The 21,503-nt window shown below is 41.9% G+C and overlaps 1 protein-coding gene across 12 annotated transcripts in view; it reads left to right on the top strand.

Moving 5' to 3' along the window:
• Positions 1-19,967, top strand: part of LOC129817154 (syntaxin-binding protein 5-like) — a 177,026-nt gene extending 157,059 nt beyond the window's left edge. For 4 of the 12 annotated variants that reach the window (XM_055872108.1, XM_055872109.1, XM_055872116.1 and 1 more), the window contains 8 exons: positions 1,564-1,614; positions 2,729-2,779; positions 6,506-6,787; positions 15,067-15,439; positions 15,634-15,799; positions 15,907-16,018; positions 16,308-16,528; positions 16,700-19,967. In XM_055872108.1, the coding sequence (XP_055728083.1) occupies positions 1,564-1,614; positions 2,729-2,779; positions 6,506-6,787; positions 15,067-15,439; positions 15,634-15,799; positions 15,907-16,018; positions 16,308-16,528; positions 16,700-16,741 (1,298 nt within the window). In that variant the 3' untranslated portion in view covers positions 16,742-19,967. The remainder of the gene's footprint in view (positions 1-1,563; positions 1,615-2,728; positions 2,780-6,505; positions 6,788-15,066; positions 15,440-15,633; positions 15,800-15,906; positions 16,019-16,307; positions 16,529-16,699) is intronic. The other 8 variants (XM_055872110.1, XM_055872118.1, XM_055872113.1 and 5 more) reach the window with 4 other exon arrangements.
• Positions 19,968-21,503: the final 1,536 nt, after the last annotated feature.

Genomic DNA, 21,503 nt, shown 5'->3' with positions numbered 1-21,503 from the left:
ATATAGTTTATTTGCACGCAATTCTATTCGAATGCATCAGCGAGATTTGGTTGCTATTGGTAAATATGGTTCTCTCTTAGATGTCACACTCAAACCTTTGGATGTTACAGTTCTCTGTCTGTGAAAGTTTGATTTCAGGCAGACTTTATTGAACTGGAGGGTTTTTGGGTTTAAATAATACTTTTGTTACAGGTCTCAGTTGTGTACGGACACTTCATACTTTCAATAAAATGGAAAGTATGTATCAGATTGATTTTGGCAGTTGTTTCAGTATGTTTTATCGAAACCTGAGACATTAGCAGTACACTGCGGAGAGGCCACTATGATTCTGAATTATCTAGACAGTTAAGACCATAAAACTCACTGAGTTAGTGAGTACTCTGAAGTCAGTCCAAGATATAAACTAATATCCTATTTGGTAGGAATCAATATATTTCTAAGGAGGGTTAGTTTAGTTTATATGGACTTTACAGTCTTGGAAAACCTCAATAATCCCATTAAAATGAGAAAAAAGCTTTTTCTAGGATCCTACGATTTGCCCATTTTTTTTTCTATCTAGGATTTGTCTTCCAGACCTCATATTTTGTTTGAACTTTTATAGGACCTGATGTAGTGGTTTTCTTTCCAGTGGGTTTTACTCATTTAATGCTGTGGCGTTTGCAGATCTAGATTTGAAATGGAACTGAAAACCTCCATGTGAGTTGTAAGGGAGATCGGATCATGTAGCTAGGAGATGCAGATTCAATTATAGATTGTTGACAAACTAAATATTGATTTATTACCTAAAGTATGTGGAACATGGTCGCAAACAGGTCAACAACAAACAACACCTTTCACACAACTTAATCCAAACAATCTGCCCATTGTTAGATTTGCACAAACAAATCGTTACCGTCGAGACAAGGTGCTTCCTCGATGCCCTGCCCTGGACATCTATTCTCGGTTTGCTAAATTAGCATTTGAGGTGACGAGGCATGCTAATGAGAAACAACCCAGTTCCATCTCATTACTGGGAGCTTGATATTAACACACGGACACCGGGGCTCAAACACAGAGCTGAGCTGCTTTTTAAAAGGTCACCGGAAAAAAACGAAGTAGTCCCAAGACTGAAGTCCCGCTGCAAGCTATGTTCCAGGTGTTCAGCCAACCACGCCAACCCCCAACGTCTGGTGTCACTAGCTAGACACTGCCTCAGTTCACCTGCTATTGATGAGGATGGCATATCTGATATGCAGTCTTGACTTGCGCATATGTCTCCTCCTAATTGAGATTCTCGAGTCGTCGGGAGAGCCAACAAGGCTTTAAAGCTTTGTGCCGCTAAGAAAATAATTAGTCCGAGCAAAAATGTACACTATGTCAACAAGCATTCTGCATGCACCCAGATAGTGTTGAAACTGAAGATTGAAGTAAACTGCTACCAATTGGTTTACATGTTACAATGTTAACAAGCAGAAAAACTGCCCTTTCCACGAATGGACACATTTCGGGAAAAGTGATTGGTAGACGGTATGGTAAAGTACCAGGATGTTTCTAACTGCACGTTTATCTACTTCCTCCCAAAAGTGTTGGCGTTAAACCATCAGCAATTCTACAATGGAAGTGGGGGTAGAGGAGGTAAGAGTGGCCAAAGACTTCAACCCTGGAATAGTTTGGTCAGGGATAGTACACCGTATAAAATAAGGTGTCCGCCCCTGTTTTCCTCTAACAACCTGTCTCTGTCTCTGTTTCATAGTCACCTCAGTGGCACTGAATCACTGTTTGACTTAGAAAAGACACAAATAATATGCACACACCCACACAGACACACACGTATAACGGCATACCCTAGACCACCATTGCATGCTACATGTTTGTAGCACGATTGTCACGTCGTGAAATGTGCCTGTGGCAAATGTCCTTATCAGCCTCGACGATTGTTCCACCTTCACCCCCGCTCCTGATTGGCTGTCTGTCTGTCTGTAGTTATGACATCACAGCAGTCTATTTGTATTCAATCTGTTCTGTCTGTCCGACACCGTTGACTTTGCCGCAAGGTTTGTATTCACTATCATTCTCTACCTCGTAGATTTAGGGAAAAGATCCGTTTTACGAAGTGCTGTCTTTGCTTACAATACAAATTCTGTGTGCAATTCTGTTTGCAAGGTGTCTGTAACAACATTAGTTAATACGAAGTAGAAATGGACTGTAATTTTGGAGGCTCCAAAAGTGAATGTAGTTCTGACTACTTAGCTAACGGTGCCTTTTAGGCCTCCCTAGAGATACACCTTCTCTGCTTGCACTGTATTGTCCTTCCACTGTCTTCTTACATCCTGCTCACTTCCTGTTTCCTGTTTCCTTCCTGTCCTCGATGCATGCTCCTGTGGTGAGGGGTTCTTAATGAATGTGTATCTTCTTACAATTCCTCTCTTCCAGGGCACTGCGTGTGCGACGTACAACAGCTTACTTCTTTGTTGTTATTTTGTCCGTTCCAGCGTTCCTCTTTGATTCAACAGGGTCGTCTTCCTCTGATGCTCCAATACTTCCTCCCTGTTTCATTCTAAAGCATTTTTGCCTCCAATGAAGCACAATGAAGCAATGCCCAGCAATGTGTCTGTCTTGTAATGATATAAGCACAACCACAGCTCAGTCCTATCTGCTAGTTCCCAACTCCTAGCTTCTAGCTAGATTTGCATGGCCTGTCGTGTTAGCTTAGGTGTGTTTGTAAAGAGGGATGTTCTCTTTTTTCCAGCAAAGATGTCACGGAAATTAAGCTTGCCTACTGAGCTAAAGCCAGACTTGGGTAAGCCTTAACTTTGTGTTTACAATTTTGCTTTTCTTAATATTTTTTTTTCAAAAAACTGGACTACACTGTATCCTCAAGTCCAAATGGTCTGACGATATGAGCATCTCAAAGGAATAATACGAGTTCCATAGTTAGGCTACTAACCATGAATAGAACCTTATGTAGTTTTCTATAAGATGTTATTGTACATATATTGCACTAGGGTTGGCAACGAGCCCCGTCGACTACCAAATTGATAGATGCATCCTATGGATTTCCTCAGAAATACAGTGAGACTAACTAACTAACGATCATCATTTGGCAGTCTCTCTGCTACTTCTTGAGATAAACCTGGAGATAAGAGGTGGAGACGACAGAAAGCAAATTATTGTTATTATATATTTTTTTCACCCCCTTTTTCTCCCCAATTTCAATCTTGTTTCATTGCTGAAACTCCCCAACTGGCTCGGGAGGCTAAGGTCGAGTCATGCGTCCTCCGAAACATGACCTGTCAAACTGTGCCTCTTAACACCCTCTCACTCAAGCCAGAAACCAGCCGCACATTGTGTCGGAGGAAACACCGTTCACCTGAAGACCGAGTTCAGCGTGCAGGCACCTGGCCTGCCACAAGGAGTCGCTAGAGGATGATGAGCCACGATGAGTCCCCCCGGCCGAACCCTCCCCTAACCCGGACGTAGCTGGGCCAATTGTACGCCGCCCTATGGGACCCCCGATCGCGGCCGGTTGTTATACAACCCGGGATCGAACCAGGGTCTGTAGTGGCGCTGCAGTAGACCGCTGGGCTACTCGGGAAGCCCAGCAAAAAAAATTGTAGAGAACTTAACAGAAGTTCTACTACAACACGTTTTGGTTGGATATTTTACCAACTTCTACGGTAAACTAACCAGCACACTGTTGCACAATAGAGCTTTCTGTGTATGTGTGTGTGTTCAGAAGCTATCTCTTCCTCTTTTCTGTTTCTCTATTTGTTATTTTGTGATTAGTATTTTCGTAAAGTTCAAACGTTTTCTTATAGGTGACCGACAGATGCAACTACAGAACAAAACATCCTTTAATTTGGTTTTATCTGCACAGTTTACCCAAAACAAAAAGGACAATTTCCTTCCTAGGACGCCCAAATGGTAGAAACCGTTGAATGGGAAAGAGAGGGGTATTTGGTCAGCACCTTGAATGTGCCAAATCTGTCTGATGCAGGGATATTATAGTGTAGTACATTTTTTGAGGTGTTGACATATACACTGCCTTACAAAAGTATTTATCCCCTTGGCATTTTTCCTATTTTGTTGCATTACAACCTGTATTTTAAACAGATTTTTGTTTGTATTTTATGTAATGGACATACACAAAATAGTCCAAATTGGTGAAGTGAAATTAAAAAAACATTTTTTTCAAAAAATGTAAAAACAACAGGAAAGTGACGCGTGCATATGTATTCTCCCCCTTTGCTATGAAGCCCCTAAAATAAATCTGGTGCAATCAATTACCTTCAGAAGTCACATAATTAGTTAAATAAAGTCTACCTGTGTGCAATCTAAGTGTCACATGATCTGTCACATGATATACACCTGTTCTGAAAGGCCCCAGAGTCTGCAACACCATTAAGCAGGGGCAGCAGGGTAGCCTAGTGGTTAGTAACCGAAAGGTTGGGCTAGTAACCGAAAGGTTGCAAGTTCAAATCCCCGAGCTGATAAGGTACAAATCTGTCGTTCTGCCCCTGAACAAGGCAGTTAACACACTGTTCCTAGGCCGTCATTGAAAATAAGAATTACTTCTTAACTGACTTGCCTAGTTAAATAAAGGAAAAAAAATAAACAACGGGAACCACCAAGCAAGTGGCACCATGAAGACCAAGGATCTCTCCAAACAGGTCAGCAACAAAGTTCTGGAGAAGTACAGATCAGGATTGGACTATAAAAAAATATGTGAAACTTTGAACATCACTGTTAAATCCATTATTAATAAACAGAAAGAATATGGCACCAACAACAAACCTGCCAAAGAGAGGGCTGCCCACCAAAACTCATGGACTAGGCAAGGAGGGCATTAATCAGAGAGGCAGCAAAGAGACTAAAGATAACCCTGAAGGAGCTGCAAACCCTGAAGGAGTATCTGTCCATAGGGCCACTTTAAAAGCCATATACTCCACAGAGCTGGGTTTTACGGAAGAGTGGCCAGAAAAATAATCAAACATGTTTGGTGTTCGCCAAAAGGCATGTGGGAGACTCCCCAAACATATGCATGAAGGTAGTCTGGTCAGATGAGACTGAAATGGAGCTTTTAGTACATCAAGGAAAACGCTATGTCTGGCATAAACACAACACCTCTCATCACCCCGAGAATACCATCCCCACAGTGAAGCATGGTGGTGGCAGCATTATGCTGTGTGGATGTTTTTCAGTTTCGACTGGGAAACTGGTCAGAATTGAAGGAATGATGGATGACGCTAAATACGGGGAAATTCTTGAGGGGAACCTGTTTCAGTCTTCCAGAGATTCGAGACTGGGACGGAGGTTCACCTTCCAGCAGGACAATGAGCTTACTAAAATAACACTTGAGTGGTTTTCGGGGAAACATTGAAATATCTTTGAATGGCCTAGTCAAAGCCCAGACCTCAATCCAATTGAGAATCTGTGGTATGACTTAAAGATTGCTATACACTAGTGGAACCCATCCAACTTGAAGGAGCTGCAGCAGTTTTGACTTGAAGAATGGGCAAAAATCCCAGTGGCTAGATGTGCCAAGCTTATAGAGACATACCCCAAGAGACTTACAGCTATAATTGCCGCAAAAGTTGGCTCTACAAATTTTTGACTTTGGGGGGTGAATAGTTATGCACGCTCAAGTTTTCAGTTTTTTTGTCTTATTTCTTGTTTGTTTCACAATAAAACATATTTTGCATCTTCAAAGTGGTAGGCATGTTGTGTAAATAAAATGTAACCAAAAAATCTATTTTAATTTCAGGTTGTACGGCAAGAAAATAGGAAAAATGCCAAGGGGGGTGAATACTTTCGCAAGCCACTCTAACACAATAACTAAGTGTTTATACATTGTTTATGAAGTTGAGTTAATTCAACATCCCATTAATTATTATCAACTTAATCATTATCAACTCACAAATAACTATTAAGACTAAAAATACTGTATTAGCGTATTAAATGAACACCTCGTTTAAGGTTTTGATGATGGGTGTTTTCTTTTGACTGATAAATAAAATAAGACAAGTACAAGGTTGTAAAGTTTTAGTGACATCTTCCTATGGGTCTCTCTCCTACATGCCAAATGTTCTTTATGTGCTGACTCTTACTTTTATGAGTTCCATCTGCCCTACAGATAAAAGTTGTTTTATATTCATTGTTACCCATCTGGACCTCAAACTCTGAGTTTGCCACATAAGGAAAAAGGTTTTCCCCGCAGTTTTTTGTACTGTTAAAAAGATACAGTACATCTGCTCATCCACAGCTATTTTACTACATTTCAAAAGGTGTATTAGACCTGTTTAAAATGAATGTCTGCTCGCTGTTTGCTTCTCCCGAGTGTAATTGCTATTTTAGCTCAGTGATACAATAACGTTTTAACCGCAATGTTGTTTGTCAGATTCCAACCGCAGTCTAACAACCATACAGCTGTTGTTTACAGTATTTAGATACTGTATGTTTGTGTGTTGTGTGTATTCTCTCTCTGTGTGTGCGGGTGTTTTACCTCTCTGTGCCCTCTCCTCTACTGTCCTCCTGTCTGTATGTCCTCCACGGGGCGCCAACCCACTAGACCACCGGGACAACTCCTTCAGCCGTTCACGCTCCTCCTCCGTCACCTCCATTGACAAGGAGGCACGCGAGGCCATCACCTCCTTCCACTTCTGTGAGACATTCGCTCGGAAGGGGGACAGCACCATCACACCCTGCCTGTACGTGGGCACCTCCCTGGGCACAGTGCTGGCTGTGGCCCTCAACTTGCCTCCTGCTGGGGAACAGAGGCTACTGCAGCCCGTCATCGTCTTGCCTAGCGGTGGGTGTCTGGGTTATGTGTAAATGGAAACTCTTTGTTTCTGTACACACATTACATCTTGCTCTACACATAATCTACAGTACCAGTCAAAAGTTTGGACACTGACTCATTCAAGGGTTTTTCTTTATTTGTACAATTTTTTTCTACATTGTGGAATAATAGTAGAGATCAAATCAAACTTTATTTGTCACACACGCCGAATACAACAGGTGTAGACCTTACCGTGAAATGCTTACTTTACAACCCGTTAATCAACAGTGCAGTACAAGAACAGTTAAGAAAATATTTATCCAAAAAACTAAAGTAAAATATAATAAAAAGTAACACAACAACATAACAATAACGAGGCTATGTACAGCGGGTACTGGTACCGAGTCAGTGTGCGGGGGACAGGTTAGAGGTAATTTGCACATGTAGGTAGGGGTGAAGTGACTATGCATAGATAATAAACAGTGAGTAGCAGCAGTGTACAAATGGAGGACGGGGGGTCAATGTAATTGCACGGTGGCCATTTGATTAATTGTTCAGCTGTCTTATAGCTTGGGGGTAGAAGCTGTTAAGGAGCTTTTTTGTCCTAGACTTGGCGCTCCAGTACCGCTCGCCGTGAGGTAGCAGAGAAAACAGTCTATAACTTGGGTGACTCGATTCTGACAATTTTATGGTCTTTCCTCTGACACCGCCTATTATATAGGTCTTTGATTGCAGGAAGCTTGGCCCCAGTGATGTATTGGGGCGTACGAACTACCCTCTGTAGCGCCTTACGGTCAGATGCCGAGCAGTTACCATACCAGGCGGTGATGCAACCGGTTAGGATGCTCTCTGTGGTGCAGCTGAAGAACTTTATGAGGATCTGGGGACCCATGCCAAATCTTTTCAGTCTCCTGAGGGGGAAAAGGTTTTGTTGTACCATCTTCACAACTGTCTTGGTGTGTTTAGACCATGATAGATCGTTGGTGATGTGGACACCAAGAAACCTTGTAACTCTCACCCCGCTCCACTACAGCCACGTCAATGTTAATGGGGGCCTGTTCGGCCCGCCTTTTCCTGTAGTCCACGATCAGCTCCTTTGTCTTGCTCACATTGAGGGAGAGGTTGTTGTCCTGGCACCACACTGACAGTTCTCTGACCTCCTCCCTATAGGCCGTCTCATCGTTGTCGGTGATCAGGCCTACTACTTTGTGTCGTCAGCAAATTTAATGATGGTGTTGGAGTCATGTTTGGCCACGCAGTCGTGGGTGAACAGGGAATACAAGTACACACCACTGAGGGGGACCCAGTGTTAAGGATCAGCGTTGCAGACAAGTTGTTGCCTACTCTTACCACCTGGGGATGGCCCGTCAGGAAGTCCAGGATCCAGTTGCAGAGGGAGGTGTTTAGTTCCAGGGTCCTTAGCTTAGTGATGAGCTTCGTGGGCACTATGGTGTTGAACGCTGAGCTGTAGTCAATGAGCAGCATTCTCACATAGGTGTTCCTTTTGTCCAGGTGGGAAAGGACAGTGTGGAGTGTGATCTGTTGGGGCGGTATGAGCAGTGGAGTGGGTCTAGTGTATCTGGGAGGATGCTGTTGATGTGAACCATGACCAGCCTTCCTTGGCCACAGGGACTATGGGGTGGTTAAAAAATATTACAGACTCAGTCAGGAAGAGGTTGAAAATGTCAGTGAAGACAGTTGCCAGTTGGTCCGTGCATGCTTTGAGTACACGTCCTAGTAATCCATCTGGCCCCGCGGCTTTGAGAATGTTGACCTGTTTAAAGGTCTTGCTCACATCGGCTACCGAGAGCGTTATCACACAGTCATCCAGAACAGCTGGTGCTCTCGTACATGCTTCAGTCAGTGTTGCTTGCCTCGAAGCGAGCATAAAAGGCATTTAACTCATCTGGTAGGCTCGTGTCACTGGGCAGCTCGCGCCTGGGTTTCCCTTTGTAGTCCGTAATAGTTTTCAAGCCCTGCCACATCCAACGAGCGTCAGAGTAGGAGTAGGATTCAATCTTAATCCTGTATTTACGCCTTGCTTGTTTGATGGTTTGTCTGAGGGCATAGCGGGATTTCTTTAGTATTAGTGTCCCACTCCTTAAAAGCGGCTAGCCTTTAGCTCGATGCGGATGTTGCCTGTAATCCATGGCTTCTGGTTGGGATATGCAGTCACTGTGGGGACGACGTCATCGATGAACTTATTGATGAAGCCGATGACAGAGGTGGTGTACTCCTCAATGTCATTGGATGAATCCCGGAACATATTCCAGTCTGTGCTAGCAAAACAGTGCTGTTGCGTAGCATCCGCACCATCTGACCACTTCCGTATTGAGCGAGTCACTGGTACTTCCTGTTTTAGTTTTTGCTTGTAAGCAGGAATCAGGAGGATGGAATTATGGTCGGATTTACCAGATGGAGGGCGGGTGAGAGCTTTGTATGCATCTCTGTGTGTGGATTAAAGGTAGCCTAGAGTTTCTTTCCCTCTGGTTGCACATGTGATATGCTGCCAAAAAGTTGGTAAAACTGATTTAAATTTGCCTGCATTAAAGTTCCCGGCCACTAGGAGAGCCGCTTCTGGGTGAGCATTTTCTTGTTTATGGCCTTATAGAGTTGGTTGAGTGCGCTCTTAGTTCCAGCATCGGTCTTTGGTGGTAAATGGAAAGCTACGAATAATATAGATGAGAAGTCTCTTGGTAGATAGTGTGGTCTACAGCTTATCATAAGGTACTCTACTTCAGGCGAGCAATACCTCGAGATGTCTTTAATATTAGACATCGCGCACCAGCTGTTATTGACAAAATGACACACACCCCCACTCCTCATCTTACCAGATGTAGCTTCTCTGTTCTGCCGGTGCATTGAAAATCTCTCCAGCTCTATATTGTCTATGTCGTCGTTCAACCACGACTCGCTGAAACATAGGATATTACAATTCTTAATGTCCCATTGGTAGGATAATCGTAATCGTAGATCATCCATTTTATTTTCCAATGATTGCATGTTAGCAAGTAGAATTGATGGCAATGGGCATTTACTCACTCGCCTACGGATTCTCAAAAGGCAGCCTGATCTCCGTCCTCTTTTCCTCCGTCTTTTCTTTACGCAAATGACGTGGATCTGGGCCTGTTCCTGGGAGAGCAGTATCTCTTTCTCGTCGGACTCATTAACCTTTCTAGGTACCCCTCACCAACAGCCAATGAAATTGCAGGGCGCCAAATTCAATCAACAGAAATCTCATAATTCAAATTTCTCAAACATACAAGTATTAGACACTATTTTAAAGAAAAAATTCTCGTTAATCCAACCACAGTGTCTGATTTCAAAAAGGCTTTTCGGCGAAAGCAGAACATATCATTATGTTAGGTCAGCAACTAGTCACAGAAAGCATACAGCGATTTTCCAACCAAAGAAAGGAGTCACAAAAAGCTGAAATATTGATAAAATGAATCACTAACCTTTGATATTCTTCATCAGATGACACTCCCGGGACAATATGTTACACAATACATGTATGTTTTGTTCGATCAAGTTCATATTTATATCCAAAAACCTCCAAAAACCTCCTTTGCCTCCAAAACATCCCGTGAATTTGCACAGAGCCACATCAATTTACAGAAATTCTCATAATAAACATTGATAAAAGATACAAGTGTTATTCACAGAATTAAAGATATACTTCTCCTTAAAGGTACTCTTCTTGTTAATCCCACCAAAGTGTCCAATTTCAAATAGGCTTTTCAGCGAAAGCACTACAAACGATTATGTTAGGTCACCACAAAACCACAATAACCACAGCCATTTTTTTCCAGCTAAAGATAGCTTTCACAAAAAACAGAATAGAGATAAGATTAATCACTAACCTTCGATTATTTTCATCAGATGACACTCATAGGACTTCATGTTACACAATACATGCATGTTTTATTTCTATAAAATATTTCTATAAAAAAAATCTGAGTTTACATTGAGGCGTTAGATTTACTAGTTGCAAAAACATCAAGTGACTTTGCATAGCCACATCGTTTCAACAGAAATACTCAACATAAATATAAATGATAATACAAGTAATACACATAGAATTATAGATATACCTCTCCTTAATGCAACCGCTGTGTCTGATTTCAAAAAAACTTTACGGAAATATAAACCATGCAATAATCTGAGACGGAGCTCAGATGATTAGCCAAATTTGCCACCATGTTGGACTCAACAGAAACCAGAAAATACATGATAAATGTTTCCTTACCTTTGATGAATTTTTCAGAATGCAGTCCTAGGAATCCCAGGTCCACAATAAATGCTTGATTTGTTCGTTCATGTGCGTTATTTATATCAAATTAGCTACTTTCGAATTGTTTACCAAATACCCTAACCAAAGTCTCAAAGCGCGACCACTATAACGTGACAAAATGTCCAAACGTTCCGTTACAGTCAGTAGAAACATGGCAAACGATGTACTGAATCAATATTTAGAATGTTGTTAACATACATGTTGAAAAACGTTCCAACCGGAGAATTAAATCGACTTCAATTGAGAGAAGGAACGGAGCTCACTCTCACGTGAACGCGCCAGTTCAATGCGTGGGCAACTCATGGCAGTGATTACTCATTCCTGTCTCCTTCGAATCCCCTTCAAATTAGAGTCATCAGACTAAGTTCTATTGACGGTTGACATCTAGTGGAAGCCGTAGGAAGTGAAAACCATCCATATCTCTCTTTATATTCAATGAGAGCTCGGTTGAAAATATGGCATGCCCAGAAAAAAATCAAGGGTTTGGCCGGTAGGGATTTCCTTGTCTCATCGCGCTCCAGCGACTCCTGTGGCGGCTGGCCGCAGTGCGTGCTAACCAAGGGGGCCAGGTGCACGGTGTTTCCTCCGACACATTGGTGCGGCTGGCTTCCGGGTTGGAGGCGCGCTGTGTTAAAGAAGCAGTGCGGCTTGGTTGGGTTGTGCTTCGGAGGACGCATGGCTTTCGACCTTCGTCTCTCCCGAGCCCGTACGGGAGTTGTAGCGATGAGACAAGATAGTAATTACTAGCGATTGGATACCACGAAAATTGGGGAGAAAAGGGGATAAAATTTAAGAAAAAAATAAAAAATAGTAGCATCTAAATATCATTAAATCACAAGTCCAAGACACCAGATGAAAGATACACATCTTGTGAATCCAGCCATCATTTCTGATTTTTAAAATGTTTTACAGGGAAGACACAATATGCAAATCTATTAGCTAACCACGTTAGCAAAAGACACCACTTTTTTTACTCCACCCTTTTCTTACTGCATCAGTAGCTATCACAAATTCGACCAAATAAAGATATAAATAGCCACTAACCAAGAAACACTTTCATCAGATGACAGTCTGATAACATATGCTATACAATAAATATGTTTTGTTAGAAAAATGTGCATATTTCAGGTATAAATCATAGTTTACCATTGCAGCCACCATCACAACTCTCACCAAAGCAACTAGAATAACTACAGAGACCATCGTGTATTAGCTAATTACTCATCATAAAACATTCCTTAAAAATACACAGCGTACAGCAAATGAAATACACAGATCTTGTGAATCTAGCCAATATTTCCGATCTTCTAAGTGTTTTACAGCGAAAACACAATATAGCGTTATATTAGCTTACCACAATAGCAAACATCACAACAGCATTGATTCAAGTCAAAAATAGCGATAACATATAAACCACCAAAATATATGAATTTTTTCACTAACCTTCTCAGAATTCTTCAGATGACAGTCCTGTAACATCATATTACACAATGCATATAGAGTTTGTTTGAAAATGTGCATATTTAGCGGCACAAATCGTTGTTATACAATGTGATTAGTGTCCAAAACTTCAAGCAATCTGTCCGGCGCCATCTTGGAGAGGCACCTAATTTGGCATTCTCACATACACATAGGAAAATTGCTCTAAGTCCAGTTCTGTTTCACTCACAGATATAATTCAAACGGTTTTAGAAACTAGAGAGTGTTTTCTATCCAATAGTAATAATAATATGCATATTGTACGAGCAAGAATTGAGTACAAGGCAGTTATTAGAAGTTAGAAGTTATTTTCGGTCATAAGAGACGGTAGCAGCAACATTATGTACAAAATAAGTTACAAAATAAGTTACAAACTAACAAAATAGCACAGTTGGTTAGGAGCAAAAAAACGAACTAAATAACAAAAATGTATTACGGGCATGTAAAACGTCAGCCATCCTCTTCGGCGCCAAAGACATCAAAACTATGAAATAACACATGTGGAATCATGTAGTAACCAAAAATGTGCTAAACAAATAAAAATATATTTGAGATTTGAGATTCTTCAAAGTAGCCACGCTTTGCCTTGATGACAGCTTTGCATACTCTTGGCATTCTCTCAACCGGCTTAATCTGGAATGATTTTCCAACAGTCTTGAAGGAGTTCCCACATATGCTAAACACTTGTTGGCTGCTTCTCCTTCACTCATCCCAAACAATTTCAATTGGGTTGAGGTCGGGTGATTGTGGAGGCCAGGTCATTTGATGCAGCACTCCATCACACTCCTTCTTGGTCAAATAGCCCTTACACAGCCTGGAGATGTGTTGGGTCATTGTCCTGTTGAAAAACAAATGATAGTCCCACGAAGCACAAACCAGATGGGATGATGTATTGCTGCAGAATGCTGTGGTAGCCATCCTTGTTAAGTGTGCCTTGAATTCTAAATATATCACTGACAGTGTCACCAGCAAAGCAGCCCCACACCATCACACCTCCTCCTCCATGCTTCAAGGTGGGAATCACACATGCGGAGATCATCCGTTCACCTACTCTGCATCTCACAAAGACACGGCTGTTGGAACCAGAAATCTCAAATTTAGACTCATCAGACCAAAGGACAGATTTCCTCCGGTTGTCGTGGAAATTCATTACTGAGAGAGACTTGGTAATTTCTTCACACAATCTTCTTTATTTAATATTGATTCTTTATTGCAATAATGAAACCGTCAGCCCAACAGTCTTGACTGACACTTAGGCTGAGAGCCTACCCGTTACAGACCATGCTGTTCCTTATATACCTCATACCACGATTGCTCAGTCATAGCTGGTTCAACACCCACCACCCATATAGATTGGGGGCACCATAAGCCACTTTGGGCTCATCCTGTCTTTATCTGCACCAGGCATTATCTTAACCCCCGACCCTGGCCTAATTTCCCAGATGACAGGATGTCTAAGAACCATTGAGGTCTTTGTTCTACTCCTCTCTATCCCATTTACTACCACCATCCTGTCACTGGAATGCCAGCTGTAGGTTTTATCACCAAGTCAATCAATTGCTATCTCTAGTAAAACCATATGCCCAGATTAGCTGAAGGGTGCTAGAGTGAAGACCATAAAACACAGCATTAGCAGGACAGAAATATCTTACTGTTAAGTAAATAATTGTTAAATATCCAACAAATCAGGTAAATATGTAATTTTTCTATCACACGGTCTAATGTCTATTGCTCGTGTTTCTTGGTCCAAGAAAGTCTCTTCTTATTGGTGTCCTTTAGTATTGGTTTCTTTGCAGCAATTCGACCATGAAGGCCAGATTCACGCAGTCTCCTCTGAACAGTTGATGTTGTGATGTGTCTGTACTCTGTGAAGCATTTATTTGGTCTGCAATTCTGAGACTGGTATGAACTTCTCCTCTGCAGCAGAGGTAACTCTGGGTCTTCCTTTCCTGTGGCGGTCCTCATGAGAGCCAGTTTCATCATTGCGCTTGATGGTTTTTGAGACTGCACTTTAAGAAACTTTCAAACTTCTTGAAATGTTCCGCATTGACTGACCTTCATGTCTTAAATATTGATGGACTGCCATTTCTCTTTGCTTATTTGAGCTGTTTTTTACCATGATATGGACTTATAGGGCAATCTTCTGTATACCACCCCTACCTTGTCACAACACAACTGATTGACTCAAACTCAAAAATAAATTCCACAAATGAACTTTTAGCAAGGCACACCTGTTAATTGAAATGCATTCCAGGTGACAACCCCATGAAGATGGTTGAGAGAATGCCAAGAGTGTGCAAAGCTGTCATCAAGGCAAAGCATCTGAAATATAAAATATATTTTGATATGTTTAACACTTCTCCTACATGGTTCCATACGTGTTATTTCATAGTTTTGATGTCTTCACTATTATTCTACAATGTATAAAATAGTAAAAAGAAAGAAAAAACGTTTCATGAGTAGGTATGTCCAAACTTTCGATAACACGTAGATATAATTTAAACACACTAACATCTCCATTCCCCTATCTGTCCAGGTACCCTGGGGCGTCTAAAGGGCAGTATCCTGAGGATGGCCTTCCTGGACAACACGGGCACCTTCCTTCCCCCTGCCTTCGAGCTGTGGTACGAGCCCAACGCCGTGGGCGCCGACAGTGAGGAGCGAGACAAAGCCCGTAAACGCCGCCCGGTCTCTGTGTCGCCCTCCACCTCCCAGGAGCTGCAGGAGAGCCAGTATGCGGTGGTGTGCTCTGAGAAACAGGCTAAGGTCATAGCACTGCCCTCCCAGAACTGCATATTCAAACACAGCATCACAGAGACATCGTTCGTCCTGAGGGCTGACGTGGTCCAGATGAACATAGGGAACTGTGTGGCCTGTTTCTGTGCTAACGGACACATCATGACCCTCAGGTGAGTCAGTGAGCCATACAAACACACACAGGTTAGAGATACATACATTAAAGCCTATTTTACAATAGCTTATTGAATGCTAAGGTTAGACTGAAGGTTTCTAGATGAAACGTTCCTTTTCTGGACACGGCCAGTAGAATGATGTTGTGTTTGAGTAACAATGTGCTGTACGTGGTCTCCATCTTTGTCTGCAGTCTGCCAGGGCTGAGACCGTTGCTTGATGTAAACTACCTGCCGCTGACAGACATGCGGATAGCCCGGACCTTCTGCTTCACCAACCTTGGCCAGGCCATGTACCTCACCTCCCCCACTGAGATACAGAGGATCACATACAGCCAGGAGACCTGCGAGAACCTGCAGGTTAGGACCACACAAATACACCCACACAAGAACTCAGGCATGCACGCTAACACACACACACACACAATCAATATACATGCATTTATGTGTGTATGTGCGTGTTTCAGGAGATGCTAGGAGAACTGTTCACACCAGTGGAGACCCCGGAGGCTCCCAACCGAGGATTCTTCAAGGGCCTTTTTGGGGGAGGAGCAACTTCCCTGGACAGAGAGGAGCTATGTGAGTGACACATACACAGAATGTACACACATACTGTACACACAGAAACTCTATTCTTTATCGTAATACAGTACATCCAAAGTCCCTAACACAGCAGGCACTAAGATGATATACTCAGTGTAAGTTTGATATCCGTTACAACTCTCTCCCTTTCTGTGCCTATTGTATCTCCCTCTTCCCTGTCTCTTCCTCTCTCTTTGTCTTTCTGACTCTCCCTCTCACACGTCCTACCTTCCCCTCTCTCTCTCTCTCTTTCCTCTCCACCTCTCTTTCTACCCTTTTCCTCCAGTTGGCGAGACGCAGGCGGGTAAAGCATCCCGTGGCCTTGCCCAGCACATCCCGGGTCCTCAGGGACTGGAAGGCATGAAGGGGGCAGCCTCGGGCGTGGTGGCGGACCTGGCACGTGCCCGGATAGCGCTGGACGAGAGAGGGCAGAAACTGGGCGAGCTGGACGAGAGGACGGCCGCCATGCTGGCCAGCGCAGACTCCTTTGGCAAACACGCCCACGATGTAAGAAAGAGAGACATTACATTGTGAGACAAAACATAAAACTGATCTTAGATCAGCTTCATCCTATACTCCTAGAAGATGCCGCTTGTATAGTGTCATGTATAGCCCCTAGAGGGAGACAAATGGCAGTTTTCTGTAACACGAGTTTTTCATTTTCCCCTCTCTCCATAGATGATGCTGAAGTGCAAAGACAAGAAGTGGTACCAGTTCTGATCTGAAAGAGGGGAGCAGAGCCAAAGGGACACTGCTTCATCCGGACTCTACATGCCCCCCCCCTCCTCCATCTCTCCATCCATACCTCCTTCCATCTCTCCTTCCTTTGCTGGACACGCGGGATACTCTTCCCTAGCACAATGTTGTATACTGTATTTACCTCAGTCATACGGCTTCATATGAGGAACGGACTAGAGAGAAGGACAAAGTGAGAAAAAGGGTGTCCTCTTTATTTTTATCTTTTGTTTGTTTTGTTTTCCCCTCTGTGGCCTGCCAGTTGGTTGGAGCTACGGGGTTCCCTCATCCTCATTCGCCAAAATGTTCCGTGCCGTCGTCTCTGCTCCAACCAATCCGGGGCCAGTATACTAAAGACAAAAACAGACACAACTGAGAAAAAAATTAACAATGAAGAAAAAACAACTACAAAAAAATCTCAAAATGGAAAAAGAGGAAAAAAATTATATATATATATACATAATTATATATACATAAATCTACATAAATGATCAACGCTGTATTCACTTCCGACTGTCAAGTGCAAAACAACAAGAGGAGAACTTCACAGGTGGAGCGAAACTGGTGGTGGGCATAAGAAGCTCTACTCAAAGTCACGGGATGTGTTGTCATAGTGACAGCCGGCTCTATGCAGAGAGTTGCAGGATGAAAAAAAGCAAGTCCTTCCAATGTACACTGGATCCTCTCTCCTTGATCCAATTAGACTCTCCTCATCATATGGATTCACTGTTTTCGTATTGGTCCCGACTGTTTTATAGATGTATTCATTTCTTTCCTCTTGTTTATCGTTTATTTTATGCTCAGTCTGTTTTTACTTGAAATCTGTTTTTGTTTGTTCTTAGTTGTCGTGAACGTTGTGAATTATGATATATTTTCTTTTGGTCATGTTGCCAGTATGTTTTGTGGCTTTGTCAAACTCCCATTAATTGATCCTTATAAAAAGGGCTGGATTCAAAAAGAGGGCATGGATATAAAATGCATAGATTTATCATTCAGATCAGTACACGGTCACCATAAACAATGTGTCATATCAGGTATCACACACATCAGAACTCGAGAAGCAAGATCGGAACTCTAGAAGCAAGATGGTCAGTGTCTCCTCTCCCCTGAAGTGTTTCATTTGACATGTAAATGCTACCTTCACCCCTGACCTCATCATGCCATTTAACATCTACTCCAGTTTGACTTTAATAATGACTCTGTGTGAATTATGTCAGTGTTACAGTAGGCCCGTACACTGGTAGTGTATCCACACCTATTGGATTGGTTTTCAGGAGTAATACTGTATGGAAATGAACTCCTCAAGTGCACGTAAACTTGGAGATTACTACAGTATATACACATGGGAAGAAAACCTATTTGTGTGTGTTCATATATGCAGGAATATATATGTACATTCAGGCAAAGTCATACGTTTTTGAAGACAGAAACTATTTTTATTTTTTTTCCCGTAAAATAACTTTGTCAGTGTGAGTGGTCTATTAATTCACATTTTATTTATTGAAGTGTAAGAGACGCTGCTATATGTGTAGTGTGTCGGAACTGTCCTCTGTTTCTGTCCTCATTTCAGTGGTGAAAACACTCATATCTATCTACTTTAATGTTCTGCCAGGCCTCTCTACCATCCTTTTGTAAATAGGTAAATAGTTTGACAATCTAAGACCAATTGAAAAGTGATTGACATTGCTCAAGCGAGCGACACAAGGACAGTTGCCATATTTTTTCTAACGCCAAAGAATTACTTTAGCTTTCGTTTCATTGTTCTATTAGTCAACTTGGCATTCCAAGTGTTTCGCTAATGGAAATACAATAGGCCCTTGTCTGTCTATACAGGGCCTTGGGAACTGTGCATTCTGACTCGGTCACTGAGTTAGGTTCCATTCTGAAGACGTTCTTTCTTCTCTAAGACCTTTTCGACTCATCCTGATAGGAGATGGCTGGTTAGGTTGAAGTAAGATTACAGCAACTCAACCGTGAGGCCACTAGTGAGGGTAGCAAGTTTTCAGAATCGAACACAACTATTGTATTCACAACATTGTGCCCTTCATAAAAGTTTCACTAACTTCTAAACAACATTTGACCAGCACAGTATCTTTCAAGGTAGACGTTGCCACAAGCAGCACCGCAGATATTGTGATGAGCGAGATGCAAGATTTTGCTCTCACACAATCACACAGTATAGGTAGGTGCATGTGTGTGGGTTCGCTTCACACTGTTAGTGTGGCAGCCAGGGTGCCAAAATAGCGAAGACGTTGAGTTGAGCATCGTGCTTCAATGCTCTTAGTTGTTGCGGAAATTGACCCACTATGCCATTTACTTTTTGCAACCACGTCATATTGCTGAGTCTACCTTTAATGTTCAACTTTGCCATCTTTTCCTTTCCTATTTTTAGTTGTACATCGTTCTTTAACATTTTTTTTTTGTGTTGTATGATCAACAATGTCTTTCTCGTCTGAAATACTTGATTTCCGTGACCAAGCTTTCTGTCTCCAATCAATTGGGGGAAATCACCAAGAAGAAAGAAACGAGTCAGTAACCACGGTAACTCGAGGATGTCTACATCAGCAGGATGACGCAACCTCTGTGTAATGTGGCTCCATCATAGAGCGGCCTCGCATGTTCAGTGTCTGAGTCAGCACACATCATGCTTCGACTCTCCCTCGCTTGTCTTCTAATGCATTCTCCTTCTACTCCGGTAACAGTACCAAGTGGCTCATGTTGGTGATACTAACTGACAGGTTTGGCCTCCTTCTCTGTGTTCTAGTATGCATTGTTGTGTGGATGTCGGTAGGTAGCCCTGCTTCAATCTTCCAAGGTGAAAAGAATACTTCAGGAAAAAAAAAAAAACTAGGCTATGATTGAGGTCCTTCCCTTCTAGCTCTCTTTTATTTTTCTATTCGATTTTTTTATGTGTTTTTTCTTGTCTTTGAGTGAGTTGTTTCTGGTCTATACTCAGTATGCGGTATTCTTCTTACCTGGTATGATTCATACTAATTTACAAGAGGGAGTCTGTCCGCCATAATGCCATTTCCGTCCTGGATTTAACAGTTATCAGTGGGTTGCAGTATTTTCTCATTGTAGCCAATTTTCTTGTACAGTTTTATGCAAATTTCACATGGATGTTTATGACTTTCTCTGCTGCCACAAACAATTTAGAAATGATGTAGATAGAAATTACTGTGCAACGGAAAATAAAAGTGGAAAAAATGTATACCTCTGGTGGTGGTTTATTCCCCGTGTCCATCATGATCCCTAAGGTGAATGCACAGCTTCATTCATACAGTTGTTGCTCAAATAAGTCTATTAACACAGAGGAGTTTGTTAGAGTAGCCATTGTCTTACAGCATTGATATACCATCTGGGGTATCTTAAAGAACAAGGGTGTTGGAGCACCCCCTAAAAAATCTGAATAACTACAACAAGTATTAACCTTCCAAATATCTATAACGGTTACTCCCAGTGTGAGTTTTTTTATGCATGTGATGTCAGAATGCTCTCACTATTCCAATGTGATTGCTAAGCAACAGGACAGTTAAAACTTATTATGGCTTGGGGGCGCTATTTTCACGTTCGGATGAAAAGTGTGCCCAAAGTAAACTGCCTGCTACTCAGGCCCAGAAGCTTGGATATGCATGTAATTAGTAGATTTGAAAACTCTCTAAAGTTTCTAGAACTGTTGGAATAAAGTCTGTGAGTATAACAGAACTTATTTGGCAGGCGAAACCCCGAGCACAATCCATCCAGGTGAATTTTTTTTGAGGCCAATCTGTTTTCCATTGATTTTCCGTTTTAATAGCAATATCCTTGCAGTTCCTATAGCTTCCACTAGATGTCAACAGTCTTTAGAAATTGGTGATGTTTTTCTTTAGAGAAACGAAGAAGTAGCCCTGTTATTTTCCTGTGTCACTCCAGGTGCACTCTAATGATTTGGTGCGCACGACCTGGAACATGCTTTCTTTGTTTTCGTCCGGTATTGAAAGCTGTTTATCCCGTCTTAAATTTAATCAATTATTTACATAAAAAAATACCTAAAGTTGTTCTTCGAAAGTTGTTTGAAATGTTTGGACAAAGATTACAGGTCATTTATGAGAGATTTTGTAGTCATGCAGCATGAGCTGGAACCGGTGTTTTTCTGGATCAAACGTGCCAAATAAATTGACATTTTGGATATATAACAATGGAATTAATCAAACAAAAGGACCATTTGTGATGTTTATGGGACATATTGGAGTGCCAACAGAAGAAGCTCGTCAAAGGTAAGGCATGAATTATATCTTTATTTCTGAGTTTTGTGTCGCGGCTGGCGGGTTGAATTATGATTGTCTGTCTTTGTTTGATGGGGTGCTGTCCTCAGATAATAGCACGGTTTGCTTTCGCCGTGAAGCATTTTTTAAAATCTGACACTGCAGCTGGATTCACAACAAGTGTAACTTTAATTTGGTGTATTGCATGTGTGATTTCATGAAAGTTTAATTTTTATAGTAATTTAATTTGAATTTGGCGCTCTGCCATTTCACCAGATGTTGTCAAATCGATCCCGCTAAAGGGATTTGATTCTTAACCTACGTTGCCCTTAAACCAAGACACGCTGCCTGCTAATTATCTATAGGCTATGTTTCAATTAGTCAATTTCAAATTATTTTCTATCAAGTTTTATTTTCTAATAACAATTTGAATTGAAGTGTCATTAATTTGCATAGACGTAGCCCATCTCACTGCTGCGGATAGTTTATGTTTGGGGCTTTAC

The sequence above is a fragment of the Salvelinus fontinalis genome, chromosome 20 (genome assembly GCF_029448725.1).
Source record: "Salvelinus fontinalis isolate EN_2023a chromosome 20, ASM2944872v1, whole genome shotgun sequence".
Classification (NCBI taxonomy): Eukaryota; Metazoa; Chordata; class Actinopteri; order Salmoniformes; family Salmonidae; genus Salvelinus; species Salvelinus fontinalis.
The sequence above is the reverse complement of the archived record's forward strand: the minus strand, read 5'-3'. Positions and strand labels throughout refer to the sequence as shown.